Raw genomic sequence first — 26054 nt, forward strand, 5'->3', positions numbered from 1 at the left:
CTGCTGGGATCCTCGAATTTGCATGTCTCGATTTCGCCTTAACGTTGACGAGAAAGAAGACTTCTAACGTTCCAAGAAAATTCGTTAGTATACAAATTGAAACGAGAAATTACGTGCAACAAACATAAACAATTTTCCATGCTTTAAAATGACGCACAGAATGTAGAAGAGTTAATACATACGCGAGCCTATATCTCATGTTACCGTGTTCCATCCTTTTTTTTTAAATTCCTACCGTCATAAATTCAAGAAGAATATTATCCACTCAATTTGATAATCGACAATAATCCCATTTATAAACATTTTGAAGAAAACATTGAGAACGTATTATACATTAGAAAGTATGAAAAGTATGAAAAAAAGTTCATGTTCTACAAATTGATTCCTTTAATCTGTTGGCAAACATGCAATACAGTTGTACAAATCAATGACCCTAGATATCATCCATCCTGCCGTAATCGTAACGCATGAGGTAACATAAGCAAAATCCCAAAGGACTTTGAAACTATGAAAAATAATTCATGTACTTTCTTTCTCCCTTTGGAATACGAGCGCACGCGCAATGTCAGTTTTCATTTGAACTTCCATCGAACCGCGAGCAAGCTTAGTTGCAAGCAAGCTCTCGAGTATCAACGATGAATAAAGAGAAACCTGTTGTGACCGAGCATAATTATAAGAGAAACGTGGATTTGAGTATTCAGTGGAATCGTTGGTTGCTAATACCAATTGGTACTTGGCCAAATTTTCGTAAATCCTTATTAGGAAAATATTTATCTTCGCTCATTAATGTTATTTGTTTCGGTTTAATCGGCTTCATGCTCGTATCATGTACTCTGTACCTCGTTATAGAAGTAGAAGAAGCGTATCATAAAATCAAAATGATTGGCCCACTGAGCTTTTTCCTAATGACGTTTATGAAATATTATCTTTTGATACTACAAGAAAATCACATCAGCGAGGGATGCGAACGCATCGAATGGGACTGGAAGAATATCGAACATCACGAAGATAGAAATATCATGGCACAGAACGCGAGTTACGGACGAAGATTAGTGGCCATCTGCACCTTTTTCTTATTTAGTGCTTTTGCGTTTTTCTACATTGTTGTGCCTGCTAGCGTTGGTCAGGTGGTAACAGAGGATGGAAATTTGAGCTTCGTCCCGTTACCCTTTCCTGCCTCGAGATTGATCGCTGATGTTCGTTACAGTCCTAGTAATGAAATTATCTTCTCCATCCAAACTCTAACAGGTGTCGTAATGCATATTGTAACATCAGCGGCTTGCAGTATCGCCGCTGTGTTTGCGGTGCATGCTTGCGGTCAGATGCAAGTATTAATGAACTGGCTGGAACATTTGATCGGTGGTCGATCCGATATGAGTAATATCGTGGATGAAAGGATCGCTAGCATAGTCACTCAACACAATCGGATACTGAGGTGAGTAAAATTTATTAAGTAATTATCTTGTGACATTTCTATTTTATTTTTATTTTCATTCAAAATATAATCCAAGTGATATTACAGTATCTAATCGGATAACCTACTCCTTTATATAATAGTATGTATGGATATGAAATGTAATATTTGGCACTTGAAAATTTGTATTCCTCGATCTGATAATTGAAAGACTTTGTGAACGTGCGGTTTTGAGAATTTAAAAATTTGTGATAGTATATGAAATTTGAAAAAATTTAGAAATTTCAGAATATAGGTGGTAGGATATTTGAAAATTAAAAAATTTGAAAATTTACATTTGGAATTTCGATAACTGGGAATCCGTTTCGTTCAGTTATAGTGTTTGCAATTTACATTCATCACATTTCAGATTTCTGGCGCTCACCGAAAATGCGCTTCAACAAATATCTTTCGTAGAATTTTTTGGATGTATGATGAACATGTGCCTTCTCGGATATTATTTTATAGTGGTATGCACGCAACAAAACTATCAAATAAACATGCATGCAAAGATCTATTAACATCTGTATTAACATATATCATATCAACCAATACACTATATTAATATTGGTTTTATTTTCTTGATGTGACAGGAATGGAGTTCGAATGATATTATGCAATCGATAACTTACATGATCTTAATGATATCGTTCTCTTTCAATATTTTTATATTCTGTTATATAGGTGAACTAGTTGCTGAACAGGTACTTGCAATCGTATTTTAATAAATTTTTCACACAAAAGACCACACTATGGTAATAGGAATTAATAAAAATGAATATCTTAAAATAGTGCAAAAAAGTTGGTGAAATGACATATATGATCGACTGGTACCGATTGACAGGAAAAAAGAAGCTTGGCTGCATTTTAATCATTGCAATGTCCAATTCGACGATAAAATTCACTGCAGGAAATATGATTGAATTATCTATTAGTACTTTTAGCGATGTAAGTGTGAGACTATCGATGTTTCTTACGTAAATTCGCAAGTTAATAAAAATATTTTGAACGAATAGGTCGTTAAAACGGCGGTGGCATTTTTAAACATGTTACGAGCATTGATTTGAACATCTTTATAACGTAGACGTTTATTTTTGGTAAGATATGGACATTTCTTCTTAGAAGTTCATGTGTCTATATATATTGTATTAGAGAGTGAATGAAACTGATAATTTAAACGCAATCAAGATGTTTATTATTTTGAACCGTATGATTCCATGTATTAATTCTTTTATTCTCGAAATCGCGTATAGTAAACTAATTGATAAATATTATATATTTGATTTATCATATCATAAATCATATTATATATTTAGAGAGAATAATCTCACTCAACTCGACACTCTATAATAACCGTATTACTAAACATTTATAAAATTGTAAAAATTCTGATAAAAGTACATACATCTGAAAATACGTTAGGAAATGTGAGAAGTTTCCCCGACTGAAGAGTTTCCCCATAGAAATTGATTCCTTCAACCTGTTGCGACACATGCAAGACCCTCGTGCAGTACTAGAAAAAATCAATCTATCGATGATTCTGTAGGTCATTACCTAAAGTGGTAAATAATGCATAAAGGGATAGAAAGAACTCAGGAGGTCTGGAGCCGTCTAAAAAATAATACATGAAGTTTTTTCCACCCTTTCGAACATGAACGCACGCGCATTCATTTGAATCATCATCGAGCCACGAGCATTTAGTTGCAAGCAAGCGGTCGAGCACCAACGATGCAAAAACAGAAACCTGTCGTGACCGAGCATGACTACGAGAAAGACGTGAGTTCGAGTATTCAGTGGAATCGTTGGCTGCTAATACCGATCGGTGCTTGGCCAAATTTTCGTAAATCGATGATTGGAAAATATTTTTCTTCGCTGATTAACATTCTTTGCTTCGGTTTGATCGCGTTCATGTTCGTATCTTGTGGCCTGTACGCCCTCATAGAAATAGAGGAATTGTATCATAAAATCGAGTTGCTCGGTCCATTGATCTTTTTCTTAATGACGTTCATAAAGTATTATCTTTTGATACTTCACGAAAATGACATCCGCGAGGGGTGCAAACGCATCGAATGGGACTGGAAGAACATCGAACATCAAGAAGATAGAAACATCATGACAGTGAATGCGAATTACGGACGAAGATTAGCTGCCATTTGCACCTTCTTCTTATTTAGTGCTTTTGCATTTCACTACATCATTGTACCAATCAGCATGGGTAAAGTGGTCGATGAGAGTGGGAATTTGAGCTTCGCCTCGTTACCATTTCCTGTCCCGGGATTTATCGCTGATGTGCGTTACAGTCCCTGTAATGAAATTTTCTACTTCATCCAAACTCTAACAGGTGCCGTGATGCATACTGTAACATCAGCAGCTTGCAGTATCGCTGCTGTGTTCGCGGTCCATGCTTGCGGCCAGATGAAAGTGATGATGAACTGGCTGGAACATTTGGTCGATGGTCGACCCGATATGAGCAATACCGTGAATGGCAGGATCGCTAAAATTGTCATTCAACACAACCGGATACTGAAGCGAGTAAAATTTATTTAATAATTACGGTGTAACCTTTTTTATTTTCATTCAAAATATACTTCATTCGATATCACAGTATCTAACCGGATAATCGAATTTCATGTTATGAATGTATATATGAAATTTAATATTTGGTACTTGAAAATTGGTATTCTTTAATTTAACAATTCAAAGACACGAGAATTTGACGTTTTGAGAATTAAACAAATTTGGAAGTCTGAAAATATAGAAATGTAGAACTATTTGAAATTTAAAAACTTCGACATTTCGAAATTTAAGCACTGGAATATTTGAAAATTTAGATTTTAAATTTTGCAAGTTCGACATCTATTCCGCCGTGTTATAGTGGTTGCAATTTATATTCATCACATTTCAGATTTTTGGCGCTCACCGAAAATGCTCTTCAACAAATATCTTTCGTAGAATTTTTAGGCTGTATGTTGATTATGTGTCTCCTCGGATATTATCTTATAATGGTATGCATGCAACAAAACTACCAAAAAAAACATGCACGCAAAAATCTAATAATGCAGTTGTCTATTAATATTATACTTACAAATATGATATATTAACACAGAGTGTATTTTCATGATGTTGCAGGAATGGAATTCGAAAGACATTATGCTTTCAATAACTCACATGGCCTTAATGACATCGTTCACTTTCAACATTTTTATATTTTGTTATATAGGCGAATTAGTTGCTGAGCAGGTACCTGCAATCGTATTTTAATAAATTTTTCACACAAAAAACCACGCTATGGTAATAGGAATTAATAAAAATGAATATCTTAAAATAGAGCAAGAAAGTTGGTGAAATGACATATATGATCGACTGGTACCGATTGTCAGGAAAAAAGAAACTTGGCTGCATTTTAATCATTGCAATGTCCAATTCGTCGATAAAATTCACCGCAGGAAATATGATTGAATTATCTATTAGTACTTTTAGTGATGTGAGTATCAGCCTATTGATGTTTTTTTTTACTTAAATTCATAAATTAACTCAAATATTTTGAACGAGTAGGTCGTTAAAACGGCGATGGCTTTCTTAAACATGTTACGAGCATTGACTTGAACATTTGAATAATATAACCATTTATTCTTGGTAATATATAGAAATTTGTTAGAACTTTATGTGTCTATATATGCTGTATCGTAGAGTTAATGAAACTAATATTTTCAGCATAATGAGAAAGTTTATTATTAGCGTGAACAACATGATTTCATTATTCCTTGTATTAGTCCCTTCAGTCTCGATATTTTGTAGAGTAACCCATAAATATTCTAATATTTGAGTTCAGTAAAATGCGTTTCAATTTAAGTGCAGTATATCTTGAAGAATATATTCCTTTTACCAATAATTTAGGGCTTTCTGGTGAAAAATTATATCTGCGGTAAATATGTATCTACCGAGTGTATTGTCTAATTAGTTAGTCAAATTTATTTTATACATACAAAAATGCACGTACAAAATTCATTATTTAGAGATCCAAAAGACACTTATCGTGCACTTTATCAACTTGCTTCCCTCATAAAAATGATGGAAATCGCAGGCTAAAAACTATACCCTAAGGTACATCGATTCCAATTCACCGTACAACCTTAGTAGATAAATCAATGAGCATTCTCCGTCTGTACCATTACATTTATTCGTTAAATATTCTCGCCATGGCGCAACTTTGCATACGCGGTCATGAAAAAAATCGCGCATGCGCTATTTTACCATAGCATTATACCTGAAACTTGAGTTAGTCACTCCACAAACGATCTCCGCGAAGTAATCATGTTGGACTTGACTAGCGAACCACGGATATCCAACGTTATTTACGCTCGTGATTTCGAATATAGCATTCAGGTGAATCGCTGGTTAATGCAACCAATCGGAGCGTGGCCGAGGCTTGCTAAGACAACCAGAACGCAGAGATTATTCGTTAGATTGTTGAACTTTATTTGCCATTCGTTGATTATCTTCATGATCGTACCTTGTATATTGTATATTGCGTACGAAGCTGAAAACTCGAAGACGAGGATGAAGGCCATTGGTCCAGTTAGTCATTGGCTGATGGGAGAATTGAATTATTGTTGCCTCTTGTCGAGAATCGATGATATCGTCCGTTGCATAAAACATGTGGAGCGCGACTGGCAGATCGTCGAAAATGAAAGCGATCGTGAATTGATGTTAAAAAACGCGAAGGTCGGGCGTTTCATCGCGCTCGTAGCTGCATTGTGCATGCACAGTGGCGTTTTAGCCTACACAGTGACTAATGGCTTTAAGAAGATGGTGTTTCATCTGGGGAATGACAGTTACTCCATGTACCCGTTACCTTATCCGTTTTACACGAATTTGTTGGACGTTAGATTCAGTCCAGCGAATGAGATCGTGCTCACCCTGCAGCTCCTTTCTGGGTTCGTCGTGACCTCTGTCACGGTGGGTGCTTGTGGCTTAGCAGCCGTCTTAACGATGCATGCAAGTGGTCAATTGAACGTGGTGATGGCCAGGTTGGACAATTTGGTGAATACGAAGGAGGAGGAGAAACAGGAAGAACAGAAAGCCGCTCAGAGGAAGCTTGGGATTATCGTTGAACATCATCTGCGAACATTAAGGTTCTTACTGGTTATTGTGTTGTTATTTGTGCATATATGTTAATGGTACGGATTATTTGATAATATCAATAAGACTATGTTATTTCTTGTCTTCTTTTTTCTTTTTGTTTTATACTTCAATTTCAGCCAAGTATCCTTTTAAGACTTGCAAAGTATGATAAAATTGCATACAACATTTTCTAGAATACGTTCTTATTTCATTCTTCTGTTGATTATTACTTGCATTTCTAATTCAGATATATCTGTCATCCGCAATGATAATTGTAAGGTACCTAGATTTATTGACTATGGTCAACATGCTTTTAAAAGAATGGACGTTTTTTTGCAAATTATCAAAATTTAGAAATTCAAGTAAGACACTAAATAAATGAAACACAACACTACTGTGACAATACGACAAAATAATTTAAGCATATCTAATCGTAGGAAAAATTATTTATACTAAATTAATTTTCTCTGATGAATTTATTATACATTTATTATTTTGTAATGTTATTTTGCTATGAAATTTCTATGATGGGTTTATATTAAGAAAATATTACTTTCAGTCTCATGGCATCTATAGAGAAAGTTATGAATATGATATGTCTCGTTGAGTTGGTGGGATGTACGATGAACATGTGCATGATCAAATATTATTTGCTCACGGTACGCTTCAAGATAGAACTAAAAAAAAAAATTTATTATATTAGAAATATTTCTATAATATCATCTAGACAGAGTTAAAGTCACTTTAATATTCGGCTACATTCTGACGTAAATAAAGTAGTGTTAAATAGAGAACGGCGACTCATACGTTGACTTTTCTACTTAATTCGCGTAACTATTTATACGACACACATATTTTAATTTCTCAGGAAAAATCGAAGGATGTAATAATTGCATACGCTATACTGTATGCGTCCATGGTATTTAATATATTTATATTCTGTTATATCGGGGAAATAATTACTGAACAGGTAAGAAAGTAACAATAAAGGAGAATTTATATTAAACCTCAAACTATCAAATACACAACAGGGCGAAAGAGTTGGGAAAAAAGTTTATATGACTGAATGGTACCGACTACCTCCCAAAACTGCTCTCGGTTTAGTCATGGTTATTTCAAGATCGAGCATGGTGGTCAAAATTACTGCTGGAAAATTCGTACAAATATCTATCGCTACCTTTGGCGCCGTAAGTACCAAATATAAGAACGTTTAAGGTACAATTGATCGAACTCTCGATAAAATCTATGTTTAAAATGCTGGGATTTTACATTGATAAACAATTTTACTCAATTTATTATATCTATGTATAGCCAATTTTTATTTATCACTTATTGTATTTTAATTTCATAGTAGATTGAAATTGTTGCGTAATTTTAATGGAATCTACATCTTATGCACTAGAATTTTACATATTTAATATAAATATACGTGTATCCTATCTTTCAGGTGTTTAAGACGTCTTTCGCATACCTGAACATGATCCGCACAATGATGTAACCCCTCTAAATTTAAACCAAGAAAGCTACATCAGTCCTAATGACGTCATATTGGCACCGTCGATTGATGTCACCAGGATTAAAGTATTTTCGTTAAATGAACATTAGTAAAATTTTTAAATACTTTGAATATTATAGTAAATGTCGTTAGCAATTGTACTTCGTCGGAGCGAAAAATTTTATTGTACATATTACCATATCCCCGAATAAGCAATGCCAGGAGTATGACATGAAATTTAGCCAGTAGTCAACATATAAATATCAACGTCAGTAGGTAAATGATAATTTCCTGTTAGACAGAAATATAAGTAAAGAAGAAGCAACGCATTTATTTCTATACCCCATATTTTGAAACTAGCAGCGATCCTATCTAACACTTACATCGTTTTGACACCGTCTCCTCACTGTCTAACAAATCGATTTCATAAATTCATCCCAGCCTCGATGAAACCTACTTTAACCTAGTAAACCAACAGAAGCGTTGCGTGCCTCGTATTCTCAGAATCTTCCAATTACAGCCAACTTTCTAAAGCAACTTCTTCTGCGACAAATTCTAACAACCAGACTAATCGATCGACTATAATACTACTGAAAAAAATCCGCGCAAGCGTTGAACAACTTTGTGTCTACTATTCTGCGATAAGAGAAGCAATTCAATAGCAACTGCGACTCCGATGAGCAGTCACCATGAACGAATCTGTGATTATAAAAACGGATGCCAAAAGCCACAGTGATTACAGTCTTCAGTTAAATCGCTGGTTCTTAAAACCGATCGGTGCTTGGCCATATTTTTCCACCACCTCGACACTCGAAAAAGTCATTTCCGTCTCTTTGATCATCCTCTGTTATGTCGTTATACTGTTCAGCATAATCCCCTGCGTCGCTCACTTAATCCTCGAAGATGATAGTTTTTATAGAAAAGTAAAAGTGTTCGGTCCTCTGGGTCATTGGTTCATCGGTGGAATCAACTACACCAACCTGCTGTTTCGAAGCAAAAATATAAGTGACTGTGTGGAACACATTGAAACTGATTGGAAAATAGTGACGAAAGACAAACAGCAACAAGTAATGTTGAAACACGCGAAGTTTGGCAGATACGTGTCAGCTATATGCGCGATCTTCGTGCACAGTGGTATCATGTCTTACTGTATAGTAAGTGCGTCCAGTACGCAGATCATCAAAGTTGGTAACGAGACAAGGACCATGCGTTCGTTGCCCCTTGGTGTTTACAACAAGATGATTCCAGTTGACACGAGCCCCGCGAACGAAATAGTCCTCGTAATGCAGTTTCTATCGGCTTTCATCACCGACTCCAGTGGAATTGGATTTTATACCCTCGCGAGTGTCTTAGCAGCACACGCTTGCGGTCAACTGAGCGTGTTAACGATTTGGATCAGTGACTACGTGAATGAAGCTGGTAACAGAAAGGAGGATGCTTCTTTTAGAAAAATTGGAACGATCGTGGAACATCATCTGAGAACACTAGAGTAAGATTCTTATATCTTTTTGGTTAATTTGTTGAAAATAGCTTTTTTTTATTGGTGATTATATGTTGGTGTTAATTGCAGTTTTATAGCACGTATAGAAGAAGTAATGAGCTGGGTGTGCATGACAGAGTTGTTTAGATGCGTTTTGGCAATATGCATGGTTGGGTATTATATCGTTACGGTACATATGGGACATCAGATATATGTAGTGTTTATTATGTAACTAATTTTTTAAACTGACATTGAATAATATTAGGTTGTCCCAAAAGTGTCTTTCTTTTACAAACATGTCTTTTGCAACAATGCATCTTTATACAAACATGAAACCCAATCAGTCAAATGTTGTTCTCTTTACCTTAATAGTGTAAAATGGATCATACATAATTCAATAAAATAATATAAAACAACAAATGTTACGTATCTATTATTTTCTTATAAAAGGAAAAAATCTTTCTGGACAATCTAATACGATATCAAGCTATCTTTATACTATATGTATACTACGTGAATATATAAGATGCACCGACTCTTTTGAGCATGCTTTTTCACTATGTTTTATAGGAATAACTAACGAAAATGTTTGAAGTTCTTAAAAAGTTATGAGGAAAATATGAAATATGACGGAAAACAAATGTACACTGACTATGCTAAAAAACCAAAATTGACAATCAATGTGGTCATTAGCTGTTAATATTCCATTTCAAAGTGGTTCTTGTTCCTGTCAATGATAAAATATTGAATTTATTACTCATGAAGTAAATTTATTGAATTTATTACTTATTGGATTTATTACTTATGAAGATGATTTTGATATCGTTTTACCCCAGCGAATAAATCTCAAATCAATTCTTATTTGGTGTATTCAGTATATCACATAAGTATGGTAGTTCTGAATCAAGAAGTTATACTTTAATGAAGTATCAAGCTTGTATCTATATAACAGATTTTTCTTGTTTGTAAACACGTAAAACATAAGACAAAGCTTCGTCCAAAAAAATTTATTGATTGCCCTATATATCACACGTATGTCGATAGTTTCGTACTTAACCATAGATATTTATTCAAAATATAATTACGAATACACGATCTAAAGTGACAAATTAAATAGAAATTTGTTTTACGACTACTTTATATTCGATGTTTTATACAATTTTGTATAATATATGTATTCCGCGCATTTTTGCATAAATGCAGCATAAAATCATCAAAATTCGTAGCCTACCCATATCACATCACCATTTTTCATATCAAAAGATTCATTCTGATAAAATTCGAAATTTTTTCAGAAGATATGAATATACTTATTTCTAGGAATGGTCTGATCATGATGTTCGAAGCCTTACTTCCTATTTCATAATATTTGCATCAGTTACTTTCAATACATTTCTACTATGTTATATTGGTGAATTGCTAACAGAACAGGTACCAGTGACTCGTTAACGCGAAGATGTCCACCGAACCAGACCAAGGAATCCACGATTAATCGAGTGAATTGTTGACAGTGCATGAAAGTCGGTGAGATAGTCTATATGACAAATTGGTATATCTTACCTAGAAAAAGAATCCTTGAGTTGATTTTGATCATCGCACGATCGAGTGTGGTCATTGAAATCACCGCAGGAAAATTAATTCAGATGTCCATACACACGTTCGGTGATGTAAGTCAAATGATTATCTGTTATCTATGTATACGCATTATTCTTTCCAAACTATAATATTTGTTATTCCAGGTGATGAGATTGGCATTTGCGTATCTTAATATACTGTGTCAAATGACATAACTAAATGTACTTCTAATGAATTTCTTACTCATATAATTTTGTAGATTAAATCGTAGAAATTGAAATATAAACAATGGTAACATACTTTAATGTCTTATAATTCTACCAAAATGAATATTCTTTCTAAAATTTATTCTTTCTTTGAGATTTTTCATAGGTATTATAATTATTGATAATATTTCCTTCGTATCAAATCAAACAATGTCGGACGATATTCGTTCGACAATATCAAATCAAATCTTAGAGATGGCATTACAAAGCAACGACATTAAAGAACTGACGAAACCGACTATAAGCTTTTGTTACATAACACAATTCGATTAAAAAAAGTTTGAGTACACAGTGAAGATGCACTTTGCGTGCACACGATTCCGAGAAATAATTTCCAAGCTTTTTCAACTGTTCTGAAACAACTCCAACCGACTAGAATCGATCAGCGAATAAATACCTAAAAAACTTGCGCCGGAGTCCCCACGCATTGCCTTTTGATGCATTAATAGCCTCTACGATCGCAATGACGACTACATTTCACGATGACGAACCAGCCCGTGACAATAGGAGCAAACGCTAAGACCAACAGTGACTACGGTCTCCAACTCAATCGATGGTTCCTAAAACCAATCGGTGTATGGCCGTCGTCACCCTCTACTACGAGATTCGAGAAGATAGTTTCGATTACATTAAACGTCATTTGCTACACTTCGATAATACTCACTACGATTCCTTGTTTGGTACGCATGTTTTTAGAAGACGAGAGTATTTATTTGAAACTGAAGTCGCTAGGTCCCGTGAGTCATTGGATCGTCAGTAGCGCGAATTACACTACTTTACTACTGCGGAGCAAAGATATACGTCAGTGCATGGAACACATGGAAGCTGACTGGCAAACAGTGACCAGAGAGAAGGATCAATGGGTGATGTTAAAGAACGCGAAATTCGGTCGCTATGTAGCAGCTTCGTGCGCTATTTTCATGCAGGGTGGCATTATGTGCTTTATTTTCGTCGCAGCAATGGATACAGTGGAGATTCAAATTGGAAACGAGACGAGAATTTTACACGTGTTACCTTGTGCAGTATACAAGAAGCTGATAAACGTCGATGAAAGTCCAACGAACGAAATCGTGCTCTTCTTGCAAGCGTGGTGTACTATTATTGCGAATTCCAGTACAGTTGGAATGTTCAGTCTTGCAGCTGTTCTAGCTGCTCACGCGTGCGGTCAGCTGAATTTAGTTATGGTATGGATCACTGAATTCGTGAACGAACCGAAGAAGACAGATGGTCCTAAGGGCATAGGAGTTATCGTGGAGCGACATTTGAGGACGCTGAAGTAAGATTACTCGTATCCTTTTTTGTTGGTTTCGTGATAGTGAACACTGTGATTATGTTACGTGATAATTGCAGTTTCATTGGATATATCGAGAATCTGATGAACCGGATATATTTTTTAGAGATATTTAGATGCACGATGGACATATGCATACTGGGTTACTACATTCTTTCGGTATACATTAAACATTCTCTCTCAATGTCAAATTCACAGTGTTCACAAAAAGTATTTGCACCCCATTGCACGTATTATTAATTAATTAGAGCCAAGTATGATAAATCTCCTATCATTCAATACTACTTTCATATAATTAAAACTTTAATAAATAAAATGAAATATACAACTCCATTAATAGGGCGCTTCATTGCAAAATGATGTGCAGATACTTTTTGGAGTCATTGTAAATTAGTTTTTGTATATAACTATCTTATTCCTTTTTCGTGACACTTCCAGGAATGGGCTGATCAAAACGTTCAAAGTCTCGTTACGTATATTATGATATATATTTCAATCGGTTTCAACGTTTTTCTAATATGTTACATAGGTGAAATATTGTCAGAACAGGTATCAGGCGCATATTAATATATGACATAAATGCAACATATGAAAATCGTAATAACGACTAACGAAATTCAATCTTTCACAGAGTAAGAAGGTTGGTGAAGTTGTTTATATGACAAACTGGTATTACTTACCCGATAAAACAATCCTCGACTTGATTTTGATCATCGCGCGATCGGGCGTGGTCGTTCAAATCACTGCTGGAAAAATGGTTCACATGTCCGTCTACACATTCGGTGATGTAAGTCATTTTGATGCTCTTATTTATATCTGTGTGTCCGTCTACATGAAATATTCTCATTTCAGGTGGTAAAGACCGGTTTCGCGTATTTGAATCTCTTACGACAAATAACATGATTACATACATTACTAATTAATTTTTTAATTGTGTAACTTTTTGTAAACGATATTGTAAAATTTGGAATACAAACAGTAGCAACACAGAATCTGCATCTAATGGACCGGAATTTTATACATTTTATGTACATATACGTGTACTTCATATTTCTTATTTGTTTCTTTCATTACTCATTATTTTCCTCGCATTACTATCTTCTCAATTTCACATCTATGCCAATACTTGAAAGTGCTGACGGATTTCTCCACTGCTTTGAGGCAGGTATAAAATGTATTATGCCGCAAGAAGAATGAAATTACATCGCATCATTAACATACTGTTTGCCACAAGTGACTTTCCAATGACGTCATAGTGGCCACTATTGACCGGCGATACCAGAATAGTAGTATTTATGTTAAATGTATAATTGTACTTGTAGAGTGTTTAATACCTTTAGTGTTACAGTAAATAGCTTTATAAATTTTATTCCTAACAGATTTACAAATTTTATCTTGCATATACTGGAGGAATATTCCCATCCCTTAAGTTTGAACCTAGCAACGGTACAGGTTAACACTTATTTCGTTTCAATACAATCTTCCAACAGTCTAAAGAATCGATTTCATAAATTCTTCCCTCGACCAAACCCAATTCGATCTCGTGAACCACAAGAAGCATTGCGTGCTTCGAGCTCTTCGGTTCTTGCAATTATTCACAACCTTCTAAACGAACTCCCAAACCTACATTTGTGGTCCTATCACAAATTCTAACAACTAGACAAATCGATCGGCTATAAAACTACGGAAAAAAATTCACGCAGGCGTTGAACAACTTCGTGCTGTTATTCTCCTGTAAGAGAGGCAATTCAATAGTTACCGGGGCAGCCACAATGAGCGAATCCACGATCATAAAAGCGAACGCCAAGAGTCATGGCGATTACAGTCCACAAATAAATCGGTGGATATTAAAACCGATCGATGCTTGGCCATATTTCTCCACTACGTCGACCCGCGAAGGCGTCATTTCCTTATTTTTTATCGTTCTCTGCTACGTCATTATACTGTTCAACATAAACCCTTGCGTCCCACTCTTAGCGCGCTTCTTCTAGATCACAGTACGACTTGGCGGAGAAACGTGTTTCAGTATATTTAATGACGCAGAGAAACTTCTTCTGATCTGAGCCACTTGATGCGATCTATCTTTAATAACTAGATTTCCGACAGGTGGGCCCTTTAGAAACTCGAGATTTATTACCCTGGCAAATACTTTTGAGGCTGATGGAAAAACTTGAATGGAAAGATATATACACGTGAAGCTAATCAAAGCGACGGATACAGGAATGAGAAAATTTTCTCGCAGGTGCGAGTGTCATAAATCGTTCGCACCGTTGATACAAAAAAGTTTGGTTTTTACTTGTTTTTGCTTTCAGCCGTCACTCCAGATATTGTTCTATTTATATTTTCAATTTTTGTAGCATTCTAATGAAGCACCACACGACTTATATCTACATAACAGTATTTTCTTATATGTTCATATACACACAAAACATATTAACAAAGCTTCGTATAAAAAGATGGATCATCCTGTATATATGAGGATAGCTTCATATTCAAACTATTTTGTGCAAAATGTTGTTATCCACGCACGAAATTAAATAGAAATTTGTTTCACTGAAGTTTCTAACTACTACTTTATATTGGATACTTTATGTATTTGTGAATATTATATGAATTATGCGCACTTTTCCATAAATGTCGCATCAATGCATCAGAAATCGTAACCTACTCATATCGTTTTAACATCTTCGGTAACAAACGATTAATGCTGATAAAATTGGAAATCTTTTCAGAAGATATGAATGTACTTATTTCTAGGAATGGTCCGATCATGATGTTCGATGCCTCACCTCTTATTTCGTAATATGCGCATCACTCACTTTCAATAAATTTGTATTATGTTATATTGGTGCATTGCTAATAGAACAGGTACCAGAGACACGTTAACCCGAAGATGTCTAGCGATCAATACCGAGGAATCCACGACTAATCGAGTGAATTGTTGACAGTGCATGAAATTCGGTGAGAGTTTATATGACAAATTGGTATTTCTTACCTAGAAAAAGAATCCTTGAGTTGATTTTGAAAATCTCACGATCGAGTGTGGTCATTGACACATTCACATGTCCATACACACATTCGGTGGTGTAAGTCAGATGATTATCTGTTATCTACGAATACGCATTTCTCTTTCCAAACTATAATATTTGCTATTCCAGGTGATGAGATTGGCATTTGCGTATCTTCATATACTCTGTCAAATGATATAACTAAATGCACTTCTAATGAATTTCTTACTTATATAATTTTGTAGATTATATCGTAGAAATTGAAATATAAACAATGGTAACATACTTTAATGTCTCATAATTCTACCAAAATGAATATTCTTTCTAAAATTTATTCTTTCTTTGAGATTTTTCATAGGTATTATAATTATTGATAATATTTCCTTCGTATCAAATCAAACAATGTCGGACGATATTCGCTCGACAATATCAAATCAAATCTTAGAGATGGCATTACAAAGCAACGACATTAAAGAACTGACGAAACCGACTATAAGCTTTTGTTACATAACACAATTCGATTAAAAAAAGTTTGAGTACAAAGTGAAGATGCACTTTGCGTGCACACGATTCCGAGAAATAATTTCCAAGTTTTTTCAACTGTTCTGAAACAACTCCAACCGACTAGAATCGATCAGCGAATAAGTACCTAAAAAACTTGCGCCGGACTCCCCACGCATTGCCTTTTGATGCATTAATAGTCTCTACGATCGCAATGACGACTACATTTCACGATGACGGACCAGCCCGTGACAATAGGAGCAAACGCTAAGGCCAACAGTGACTACGGTCTCCAACTGAATCGATGGTTCCTAAAACCAATCGGTGTATGGCCATCGTTTCCCTCTACTACGAGATTCGAGAAGATAGTTTCGATTACATTAAACGTCATTTGCTACACTTCGATACTACTCACTACGATTCCTTGTTTGGTACGCATGTTTTTAGAAGACGAGAGTATTTATTTGAAACTGAAATCTCTAGGTCCCGTGAGTCATTGGGTCGTCAGTGGCGCGAATTACACTACTTTACTACTGCGGAGCAAAGATATACGTCAGTGCATGGAACACATGGAAGCTGACTGGCAAACAGTGACCAGAGAGAAGGATCAATGGGTGATGTTAAAGAACGCGAAATTCGGTCGCTATGTAGCAGCTTCGTGCGCTATTTTCATGCAGAGTGGCGTTATGTGCTTTATTTTCGTCACAGCGATGGATACAGTGGAGATTCAAGTTGGAAACGAGACGAGGATCTTACACGTGTTACCTTGTGCAGTATACAAGAAGCTGATAAACGTCGATGAAAGTCCAACGAATGAAATCGTGCTCTTCTTGCAAGCGTGGTGTACTATTATTGCAAACTCCAGTACAGTTGGAATGTTCAGTCTTGCAGCTGTTCTAACTGCTCACGCGTGCGGTCAGCTGAATGTAGTTATGGTATGGATCACTGAATTTGTGAACGAACCGAAGAAGGCAGATGGTCCTAAGGAAATAGGAGTTATCGTGGAGCGACATTTGAGGACACTGAAGTAAGATTATTCGTATTCTTTTTTGCTGGATTCGTGTTAGTGAACACTGTGATTATGTTACGTGATAATTGCAGTTTCATTGGATACATCGAGAAGTTGATGAACCGAGTATATTTCTTAGAGATATTTAGATGCACGATGAACATATGCATACTGGGTTACTACATTCTTTCGGTATACATCAAGCATTCTCCCTCAATCTCGAATCCACACTGTTCACAAAAAGTATTCGCACACCATTGCACGTATTATGACATTTACATATTAATTAATTAGATCCAAGTGTGATGAATTTTCTATCATTCAATACTACTTTCATATAATTGAAACTTTAATAAATAAAATGAAATATACAACTCCATTAAAAAGGCGCTTCATAGGAAAATGATGTGCAGATACTTTTTGGAGTCACAGTAAATTAGTTTTTATATATAACTATTTTTTCTATAAATATTTTTATACATAATATCTTTTGCATGGCACTTCCAGGAATGGGCTGATCAAAACGTCCAAAGCCTGGTTACGTATATTATGATATATATTTCAATCGGTTTCAACGTTTTTCTTATATGTTACATAGGTGAAATATTGACAGAACAGGTATTAGGCGCATATTGATATATGACATAAATGGAACATATCAAAATCGTAATAACGACTAACAAAATTCAATTTTTCACAGAGTAAGAAGGTTGGTGAAATAGTTTATATGACAAACTGGTATTACTTGCCCGATAAAACAATCCTCGACTTGATTTTGATCATCGCGCGATCGGGTGTGGTCGTTCAAATCACTGCTGGAAAAATGGTTCACATGTCCGTCTACACATTCGGTGATGTAAGTCATTTTGATGCTCTTATTTATATTTGTGTGTCCGTCTACATGAAATATTCTCATTTCAGGTGGTAAAGACCGGTTTCGCGTATTTGAATCTCTTACGACAAATAACATGATTAAATACATCACTAACTAATTTTTTAATTGTGTAACTTTTTTGTAAACGATATTATAAAATTTAGAATACAAACGATAGCAACACAGAATCTGCATCTAATGCACTGGAATTTTATACATTTAATGTATATATACGTGTATTGTATATTTCTTATATTCCTACTTGTTCCTTTCATTACTCATTATTTTCCTCGCATTACTATCTTCTCAATTCCACATCTATTCCAATACTTGAAAGTGCTGACAGAATTCCCCATCGTTCTGTGGCAGGTATAAAATGTATTATGCCGCAAAAAGAATGAAATTATATAGCATCATTAACATACTGATTGCCACAAGTGACTTTCCAATGACGTCATAGTGGCCACTATTGACTGGCAATGCCAGTATAGTAGTATTTATGTTAAATGTATAATTGTACTTGTAGAGTGTTTAATACTTTTAGTGTTACAGTAAGTAGTTTTATCAATTTTGTTCTTAACACAGTTACAAATTTTATCTTGCATATACCGAAGGAATATTTCCATCCCTTAAGTTTGAAACTAGCAACGGTACAAGTTAACACTTACTTCGTTCCGACACAATCTTCCAACAGTCTAAAGTATCGATTTCATAAATTCTTCCCTGCCTCGACCAAACCCAATTCGATCTCGTGAACTACAAGAAGTATTGCGTGCTTCGTGCTCTTCGATTCTTGCAATTATTCACAACTTTCTAAACCAACTCCCAAACCTACATTTGTTGTCTTACGACAAATTCTAACAACTAGACAAATCGATCGGCTATAATACTACGGAAAAAAATTCGCGCAAGCGTTGAACAACTTCGTGCTATTATTCTCCTGTAAGAGAGGCAATTCAATAGTTGCCGGGACATCGATGAGCAGCTACGATGAGCGAATCCGCGATCATAAAAGCGAACGCCAAGAGTCATAGCGATTACAGTCTACAAATAAATCGTTGGATATTAAAACCGATCGGTGCTTGGCCATATTTCTCCACTACGTCGACACGCGAAAGAGTCATTTCCTTGTTTTTAATCGTTCTCTGCTACGTCATTATACTGTTCAACATAATTCCTTGCGTCGCTCATTTAATCTTCGTAGGTGATAGTTTTTATAGAAAAGTAAAAGTGTTCGGTCCTCTGACACATTCATTTCTCGGTGGAATCAATTACACGAACCTGCTGTTTCGGGGCAGAAATATCAGTGACTGTGTGGAACGCATTGAAACTGACTGGCGGATGGTGAAGAAAGAGGACGAGCAACAAGTAATGTTGAAACACGCGAAGTTTGGGCGATACGTGTCGACTATGTGCGCGATCTTCGTGCATGGTGGTATCATGTCTTACTGTATAGTAAGTGCATCCAATGTGCAGATCATCGAAGTTGGTAACGAAACAAGGACCATACGTACGTTACCTTTTGATGTTTACAACAAGATGATCCCAGTCGACACGAGTCCCGCGAACGAAATAGTCCTCGTAGTGCAGTTTCTATCGGCTTTCATCGCCGACTCCAGTGGAATTGCATTTTACACCCTCGCGAGTGTCTTGGCCGCACATGCTTGCGGTCAACTGGGCGTGTTAACGATTTGGATCAATGACTACGTGAATGAAGCTGGAAACAGAAAGCAGGATGCTTCTTTTAGAAAAATTGAAACGATCGTAAAACATCATCTGAGAATACTAGAGTAAGATTCTTATATCATTTTGATTAATTCCTTGACAATGACTTTTTTATTGATGATTATTTATTGGTGTTAATTGCAGTTTTATAGCACGTATAGAGGAAATAATGAGCTGGGTATGCATGATAGAGTTGTTTAGATGCGTTTTGGCAATATGCATGGTTGGGTATTATATCGTTACGGTACATATGGAACATCAAACATATGTAGTGCTTATTATGTTAACTAATTTTTTAAACTGACATTGCATAATATTAGGTTGTCCCAAAAGTGTTTTTCTTTGTGTCCCAAAAGTGTTTTTCAACAAACATATCTTTTACAACAATGCATCCTTATATAAACATGAAACTTAATCTGTCAAATGTTGCTTTCTTTATTACAATAGAACAAAATGCATCATACGTAAGTCAATAAAATAACACAAATCAAAAAATGTTGCCCATCTATTATTTCTTATAAATCGAAAGAAACTATTGGGACAACTTAATACGATATCAAGCTATCTTTATACTTTATACTACGTACATATGTGTAAGGTGCGTCGGCTCTTGTGTGTGTGCTTTTTCACCATGTTTTATAGGAATAGCTAAAGAAACTACTTGAAATTCTTAAGAAGTGATGTCAAAAATATGAAATACGAAAGAAACCATATGTACGATGACTATTACTAGTTGCTAATATCCCATTTCAAAGTGTTTATCATTCTTGTTATTGATAAAGTAATGAATTTATTACCCTATGAAGTTCATTTTGATTTTGTTTTATCTCAACGAATCAATCAGGAATTATGCCTTCCTTGATATATCTTTTCTTTCAACGCACAATACACATAAAAGACCTATGAACGATATGAGACGTGTTGTCACTTCACAATAAATCGGTAGAAGTATCTTTCATTCGTTAACGGAGTACAAACTTTTCTTCGGGCGCACCTGATCGAAATATTTTTCTTACTGGTCGCCTCTGCAGTTTGTCCGCCCTTCTCGAGGTCCGAAAACACTTCCTTTTTTCACTTAATTGGCTGACTCCTATGCTAGTTCGGCTAGTTAGGGATTTGTCTATTGTTCTCGTTGCACTCCGTATTCTCTGCACTCTTAGCGCGCTTCTTCCAGATCGCAGTACGACTTGGCGGAGAAACTTGTTTCTGTATATTTGATGACGCAGAGGAACTTCTTTCTGGTCAGAGCCACTTGATGCGATCTATCTTTAATAACCAAATTTTCGACAGGTGGGCCCTTTAGAAACTCGAGATTTATTACCCTCGCAAATGCTATTGAGGCTGATGGAAAAACTTCAATGGAAAAATACATACACGTGAAACTAACCAAAGCGACGGATAGAGGACTGAGAAAATTTTCTCGCAGGCGCGAGTGTCATAAATCGTTCGCACCGTTGATACAAAAAAGTTTGGTTTTTACTTGTTCTTGCTTTCGGCCGTCACTCCAGATATTGTTCTATTTATATTTTCAATTTTTGTTGCATTCTAATGAAGCACCACACGACTTATATCTACATAACAGTATTTTCTTATATGTTCATATACACACAAAACATATTAACAAAGCTTCGTATAAAAAGATGGATCATCCTGTATATATGAGGATAGCTTCATATTCAAACTATTTTGTGCAAAATGTTGTTATCCACGCACGAACTTAAATAGAAATTTGTTTCACTGAAGTTTCTAACTACTATTTTATATTGGATACTTTATGTATTTGTGAATATTATATGAATTATGCGCACTTTTCCATAAATGTCACATCAATGCATCAAAAATCGTAACCCACTCATATCGTTTTAACATCTTCGGTAACAAACGATTAATGCTGATAAAATTGGAAATCTTTTCAGAAGATATGAATGTACTTATTTCTAGGAATGGTCCGATCATGATATTCGAAGCCTCACCTCTTATTTCGTAATATGCGCATCACTCACTTTCAATACATTTGTATTATGTTATATCGGCGAAGTGTTAATAGAACAGGTACCAGAGACACGTTAACGCGAAGATGTCTAGCGATCAAAACCGTGGAATCCACGACTAATTTAATGAATTGTTGACAGTGCATGAAAGTTGGTGAGATAGTCTATATGACAAATTGGTATTTCTTACCCAGAAAAAGAATCCTTGAGTTGATTTTGATCATCGCAAGATCGAGTGTGGTCATTGAAATCACTGCAGGAAAATTAGTTCACATGTCCATACACACGTTCGCTGATGTAAGTCACATTATTGTATGTATCTATGAATATGTATCTTTCTTTGCAGACTAAAAAATTTGCTATTCCAGGTGATGAGATTGGCCTTCGCGTATCTTAATATACTGTGTCAAATGACGTGACTGAATGCACTTCTAATGAATTTCTTATTTATATACTATTGTAGATGAAATTGTAGAATTTGAAATACAAACGATAATGACACATTTTAATGTCTTGTGATTTTATCAATATCTATGTATTGTTCCTTAATTTTATGCTTTCATTGAGAGTTTTCAAACCGTATCGAATTAAGTATCAGACGGTGTTCGTGCGACAATATCAGATCAAATATCAGAGTTGCGACTACAGTGTAACAGTGTAATTTTGCTAATAATGATTTCAATTTTATTCGTAATTTTATTCGTAATAAGGTTCGGTAATATAGATATCTAGTCTTAAAATCTGTATTTGTAAATACCGGCAGAAGTAATAAAAATTATTATTTACTATAAAATTTATTATAATTACAAGCACAGATTAAGTTTCTAACTACAACTTCCCAACACATAACACAATTACGTATCACAACCCATCTTCTACTAAAAGTTTCAGAACATACACTCTAAAAGTTGGGGACACAAATGAGTCATTACATGCACACCATCCACTTCACACGATACCAACCAGCAATTTTCAAGAGCATATACTTTCGTACTATTCTGAAACAAGTTCTGCCGACTAGGCAAATCGATTAATTGAACAAACACCTAAAAAACACGCGCAAGCGTTGCACTGTTCCATGCATCCCCCATTGATGCACGGCTACTTTCTAACAACAGCTTCATTTCGCGATGACGAACGAACCAGAGATCACAGAAGGCGACAGCAACAGCAACAGCAACAGTGACTACAGTCTTCAATTGAATCGATGGTTCTTAAAACCGATTGGTGCATGGCCATCGTCTCCATCCACCACAAGACTGGAAAAGATTGTTTCATTTATTTTAAACATCATTTGCTTCACCTCCGTAATCGTCACTGCGATTCCTAGTCTGTTACTAATGATTCTAGAAGACGAAAGCATTTACATGAAACTGAAGACACTGGGACCTGTCAGTCATTGGTTCGTCAGCAGCGCCAATTACACGGCTTTGTTAATACGCGGCAGGGACATACGACATTGCGTGGAACACATTGAAGCTGACTGGCGAACAGTGACTAGGGAGGAGGATCAACACGTGATGATGAAGAACGCGAAATTCGGTCGCTATGTAGCTGCTTCGTGCGCCCTTTTCATGCAGGGTGGCGTTTTGTGCTTTTGCTTTGTGACAGCGTTAACTACAACCGAGATTCAAATTGGAAACGAGACGAGGGTCTTACACGTGTTACCTTGTGCAGTATACAAGAAGTTGGTGAATGTCGATGAAAGTCCAGCAAACGAAATCATGCTTTTCTTACAAATTTGGGCCGCTCTTATCGCGAACTCTAGTACGGTTGGAATTTTTAGTCTCGCAGCTGTGCTAGCTGCTCACGCGTGTGGTCAATTGGACGTAATTATGATGTGGATTACTAAATTTGTTAAGGAAGCAAGAGAGCAGAAGAAAGCTAGTAGTTTTCGGGAAATTGGAGTAATCGTGGAGCGACACCTGAGGACGTTAAAGTAAGATCTATTTTTAATTCTTTCTTTTTGTTGGTTGTTTCGAGAGCGATCATTGGTATTACATTATGTGTTAATTACAGTTTTATCTCGTGCATCGAGGATGTGATGAACAGGATATATTTTTTAGAGATGTTCAGGTGTACGATGGATATATGTGTAATTGGCTACTATATTCTTTCGGTACGTATTAAATATATTATTAGTATTTGTCTGTTTTTCCAAATCACATTCAGGGTTCAAGTTTGCTTATTATTATGTTATTCACTGTACGATTTCTTTTTAGGAATGGGCTGACGGCGATATTCAGAATTTATCTACGTATTTTATGATGCTCATTTCAATCTGTTTTAATATTTTCGTAATATGCTACATCGGTGAAATATTGACGGAACAGGTATTTCAGAGTCGTTAACACCAAAACTACCACTATAGCCAAAATGAATAATTGATAATTTTGAATAGAAATTCTATGGATTTGCAACTATGCATTTTCGATGACATGAATGATCTTTTCTTTTCATATATCTCTCTTTTTGTATCTTTCTTGCGCGTTTTATATTATAGCCGTTTGTAGTTCTAATATTAATGTTATTGTCAAGTGATGTAAACATTAATATCAAATAATATAAATACGAAAAATCAAAATCGTGATCATTACTAATTAAATAAACTGTTCTCAGTGCCAAAAGGTTGGGGAGGTGGTTTATATGACAAACTGGTATTATTTACCCGATAAAATAATCCTCGACTTGATTTTGATCATCGCGCGATCGAGCGTGGTCGTTCATATCACTGCTGGAAAATTGGTTCACATGTCTGTATACACATTCGGTGATGTATGTCAATTTGTCTCTTGTATTTACTCTCCTGTGTATGTATGTCCGCCCACGTGAAATATTTTGTTGTTACAGGTGGTAAAGACTGGTTTCGCATATTTGAACCTATTACGACAAATGACGTGATTAATTTTTGACGGATTTAACGATTTTGACAGATTTTCTATTTGAATATTTCTGTAGATGATGTAAAATTTGAAATACAAACAGTGGTAATACAATCATGGTTAATATTTTTTATCAGTAGAATAGGATGTGCTATATTTGAGATTTTTTAACCTTTGAACCTTTGAACCATGAATCTATGAACTTTTTAGGTCTGTATCCTCATTGATTATATCATTTTTTACTTTTTTTCTATACGGAAATGCGTATATATGAATATTTAGCGATTTAAATAGAAAATCTTTCACAAATATGAAAAATATAAGCATAGAACTAACGTATAATTGATGTATTAAATTCTTACACGATGTATTCGTATTTCAATTGATTAATATACTTTCATTATCTTTCAAATACCTTTCGCGGAATCTTTTATAATGAATATTTTCCTCCTTGGTCAACGTAATCAAATAATCGAATTTGTGTTATACATATAAAAACAAACAGTCCATTAAGAGCCATCATATGCTCGTGAGAATATCTAGTATGTGCTATGGCGATAATGTGTGGCGCTTCTTAGTTTCTAGTTTTACGTATATACAACAGAAAGTACCCTGAGAAACATGACAAGTTTTCACGAATGGAAATTCATCCCCTAGAAAGTGATTTCTTCGACCTACTGCAAAATAGACAGCATATTCGCGTATTGCTGAAAAAAAAATCAATTAATCCATGACCCTCAACATCATGAATTCTATGGTACTAAAATCGTAAATAACGCATGAAGTATTACATGCAGTACAAGCAAGAACTCCGAAGGGCTCGAACCCTTTGAAGGGTAACAGGTGCACCATGGCGACGAGCGGTCGAAAAGAAACTCGCACACGTGCCATTTTACCATAGCATTAAACTTGAAACTTGGGGGTTTCAGTCGACAAACGATCTCCGCGAAGTAATCATGGTAGACCTGTCTAGTAAACCACCGATATTTAACACTTTTTACCCTCGTGATATCGAATATACTATCCAAGTGTACGACGCCGACAGCTCGAAGATGAGGATCAAGACTATTGGTCTGTTGCATAAAACACACGGAACTCGACTGGCAGGTCGTTAAAAATGCCAGCGATCGTGAATTGATGTTGAAAAACGCGAGAATCGGACGTTCCATTGTTTTCGTAGCTGCATTGTGCACGTATAGTGGCGTTCTGGTCTGTAATGTAATTGAAGCCTTTAAGAAGATTGTGTTTCATGTGGCGAATGACAATTATTTCATGTGTTCGTTACCTTGTCCGATTTAGACAAATCTGTTGGACGCTAGATTCAGCCCGACGAATGACATTGTGCTCATTGTACAGACTCTTTCTGGGATCATCGTGACG

General features: G+C 35.6%; 7 protein-coding genes across 7 annotated transcripts; all 7 read left to right on the forward strand.

The window, feature by feature from the left end:
• The first annotated feature begins 68 nt into the window (after positions 1-68).
• Positions 69-5059, forward strand: Or30 (odorant receptor 30). The gene is made up of 9 exons (XM_069114667.1): positions 69-1435; positions 1824-1923; positions 2047-2157; positions 2246-2421; positions 3166-3981; positions 4359-4458; positions 4583-4693; positions 4782-4937; positions 5009-5059. Exons 1-9 carry the CDS (start codon positions 636-638, stop codon positions 5057-5059), a joined length of 2421 nt encoding a protein of 806 aa, XP_068970768.1. The 5' UTR covers positions 69-635.
• Positions 5060-5465: 406 nt separating this feature from the next.
• On the forward strand, positions 5466-7828 carry LOC138180642 (odorant receptor 82a-like). The gene is made up of 4 exons (XM_069114688.1): positions 5466-6588; positions 7137-7262; positions 7463-7555; positions 7617-7828. Exons 1-4 carry the CDS (start codon positions 5768-5770, stop codon positions 7789-7791), a joined length of 1215 nt encoding a protein of 404 aa, XP_068970789.1. The 5' UTR covers positions 5466-5767; the 3' UTR covers positions 7792-7828.
• A 789-nt stretch (positions 7829-8617) lies between these two features.
• LOC138180643 (uncharacterized) lies at positions 8618-9666 on the forward strand. The gene has a single exon (XM_069114689.1). It carries the CDS (start codon positions 8762-8764, stop codon positions 9563-9565), a length of 804 nt encoding a protein of 267 aa, XP_068970790.1. The 5' UTR covers positions 8618-8761; the 3' UTR covers positions 9566-9666.
• Positions 9667-11875: 2209 nt separating this feature from the next.
• Positions 11876-13667, forward strand: LOC138180631 (odorant receptor 4-like). Its single transcript, XM_069114674.1, has 5 exons — positions 11876-12669; positions 12744-12843; positions 13123-13233; positions 13316-13471; positions 13537-13667. Exons 1-5 carry the CDS (start codon positions 11876-11878, stop codon positions 13585-13587), a joined length of 1212 nt encoding a protein of 403 aa, XP_068970775.1. The 3' UTR covers positions 13588-13667.
• Positions 13668-16426: 2759 nt separating this feature from the next.
• On the forward strand, positions 16427-18174 carry LOC138180636 (odorant receptor 4-like). Its single transcript, XM_069114680.1, has 5 exons — positions 16427-17220; positions 17295-17394; positions 17710-17820; positions 17903-18058; positions 18124-18174. The coding sequence occupies exons 1-5, from the start codon at positions 16427-16429 to the stop codon at positions 18172-18174; spliced, it is 1212 nt and encodes a 403-aa protein (XP_068970781.1).
• Positions 18175-19417: 1243 nt separating this feature from the next.
• On the forward strand, positions 19418-22211 carry LOC138181310 (odorant receptor 4-like). Its single transcript, XM_069116055.1, has 6 exons — positions 19418-19866; positions 19946-20045; positions 20122-20265; positions 21743-21853; positions 21934-22089; positions 22161-22211. Exons 1-6 carry the CDS (start codon positions 19418-19420, stop codon positions 22209-22211), a joined length of 1011 nt encoding a protein of 336 aa, XP_068972156.1.
• Positions 22212-22886: 675 nt separating this feature from the next.
• On the forward strand, positions 22887-24773 carry LOC138180641 (odorant receptor 67c-like). The gene is made up of 5 exons (XM_069114687.1): positions 22887-23731; positions 23812-23911; positions 24015-24125; positions 24412-24567; positions 24643-24773. Exons 1-5 carry the CDS (start codon positions 22923-22925, stop codon positions 24691-24693), a joined length of 1227 nt encoding a protein of 408 aa, XP_068970788.1. The 5' UTR covers positions 22887-22922; the 3' UTR covers positions 24694-24773.
• Positions 24774-26054: the final 1281 nt, after the last annotated feature.

Source organism: Bombus flavifrons, chromosome 6 (genome assembly GCF_040668555.2).
Source record: "Bombus flavifrons isolate JBK064 chromosome 6, iyBomFlav1_principal, whole genome shotgun sequence".
Lineage (NCBI taxonomy): Eukaryota > Metazoa > Arthropoda > Insecta > Hymenoptera > Apidae > Bombus > Bombus flavifrons.

Excerpts from the sequence above, each read along its gene's own strand:
- Or30 (XM_069114667.1), top strand. The coding sequence starts at position 636 with ATGAATAAAGAGAAACCTGTTGTGACCGAGCATAATTATAAGAGAAAC. Across the intron at positions 2,422-3,165 it reads GTAAGTGTGAGACTATCGAT|CGGTCGAGCACCAACGATGC; the intron begins GTTTCTTACGTA and ends GTTGCAAGCAAG. Across the intron at positions 4,459-4,582 it reads TCGGATATTATCTTATAATG|GAATGGAATTCGAAAGACAT; the intron begins GTATGCATGCAA and ends ATGATGTTGCAG.
- LOC138180642 (XM_069114688.1), top strand. The coding sequence starts at position 5,768 with ATGTTGGACTTGACTAGCGAACCACGGATATCCAACGTTATTTACGCT. Across the intron at positions 6,589-7,136 it reads CATCATCTGCGAACATTAAG|TCTCATGGCATCTATAGAGA; the intron begins GTTCTTACTGGT and ends TATTACTTTCAG. Across the intron at positions 7,263-7,462 it reads TTCAAGATAGAACTAAAAAA|AATAATTGCATACGCTATAC; the intron begins AAAAATTTATTA and ends ATCGAAGGATGT.
- LOC138180643 (XM_069114689.1), top strand. The coding sequence starts at position 8,762 with ATGAACGAATCTGTGATTATAAAAACGGATGCCAAAAGCCACAGTGAT.
- LOC138180631 (XM_069114674.1), top strand. The coding sequence starts at position 11,876 with ATGACGAACCAGCCCGTGACAATAGGAGCAAACGCTAAGACCAACAGT. Across the intron at positions 12,670-12,743 it reads CGACATTTGAGGACGCTGAA|TTTCATTGGATATATCGAGA; the intron begins GTAAGATTACTC and ends TGATAATTGCAG. Across the intron at positions 13,234-13,315 it reads GTGAAATATTGTCAGAACAG|AGTAAGAAGGTTGGTGAAGT; the intron begins GTATCAGGCGCA and ends AATCTTTCACAG.
- LOC138180636 (XM_069114680.1), top strand. The coding sequence starts at position 16,427 with ATGACGGACCAGCCCGTGACAATAGGAGCAAACGCTAAGGCCAACAGT. Across the intron at positions 17,221-17,294 it reads CGACATTTGAGGACACTGAA|TTTCATTGGATACATCGAGA; the intron begins GTAAGATTATTC and ends TGATAATTGCAG. Across the intron at positions 18,059-18,123 it reads CCGTCTACACATTCGGTGAT|GTGGTAAAGACCGGTTTCGC; the intron begins GTAAGTCATTTT and ends TTCTCATTTCAG.
- LOC138181310 (XM_069116055.1), top strand. The coding sequence starts at position 19,418 with ATGGTGAAGAAAGAGGACGAGCAACAAGTAATGTTGAAACACGCGAAG. Across the intron at positions 19,867-19,945 it reads CATCATCTGAGAATACTAGA|TTTTATAGCACGTATAGAGG; the intron begins GTAAGATTCTTA and ends TGTTAATTGCAG. Across the intron at positions 21,854-21,933 it reads GCGAAGTGTTAATAGAACAG|TGCATGAAAGTTGGTGAGAT; the intron begins GTACCAGAGACA and ends AATTGTTGACAG.
- LOC138180641 (XM_069114687.1), top strand. The coding sequence starts at position 22,923 with ATGACGAACGAACCAGAGATCACAGAAGGCGACAGCAACAGCAACAGC. Across the intron at positions 23,732-23,811 it reads CGACACCTGAGGACGTTAAA|TTTTATCTCGTGCATCGAGG; the intron begins GTAAGATCTATT and ends TGTTAATTACAG. Across the intron at positions 24,126-24,411 it reads GTGAAATATTGACGGAACAG|TGCCAAAAGGTTGGGGAGGT; the intron begins GTATTTCAGAGT and ends AACTGTTCTCAG.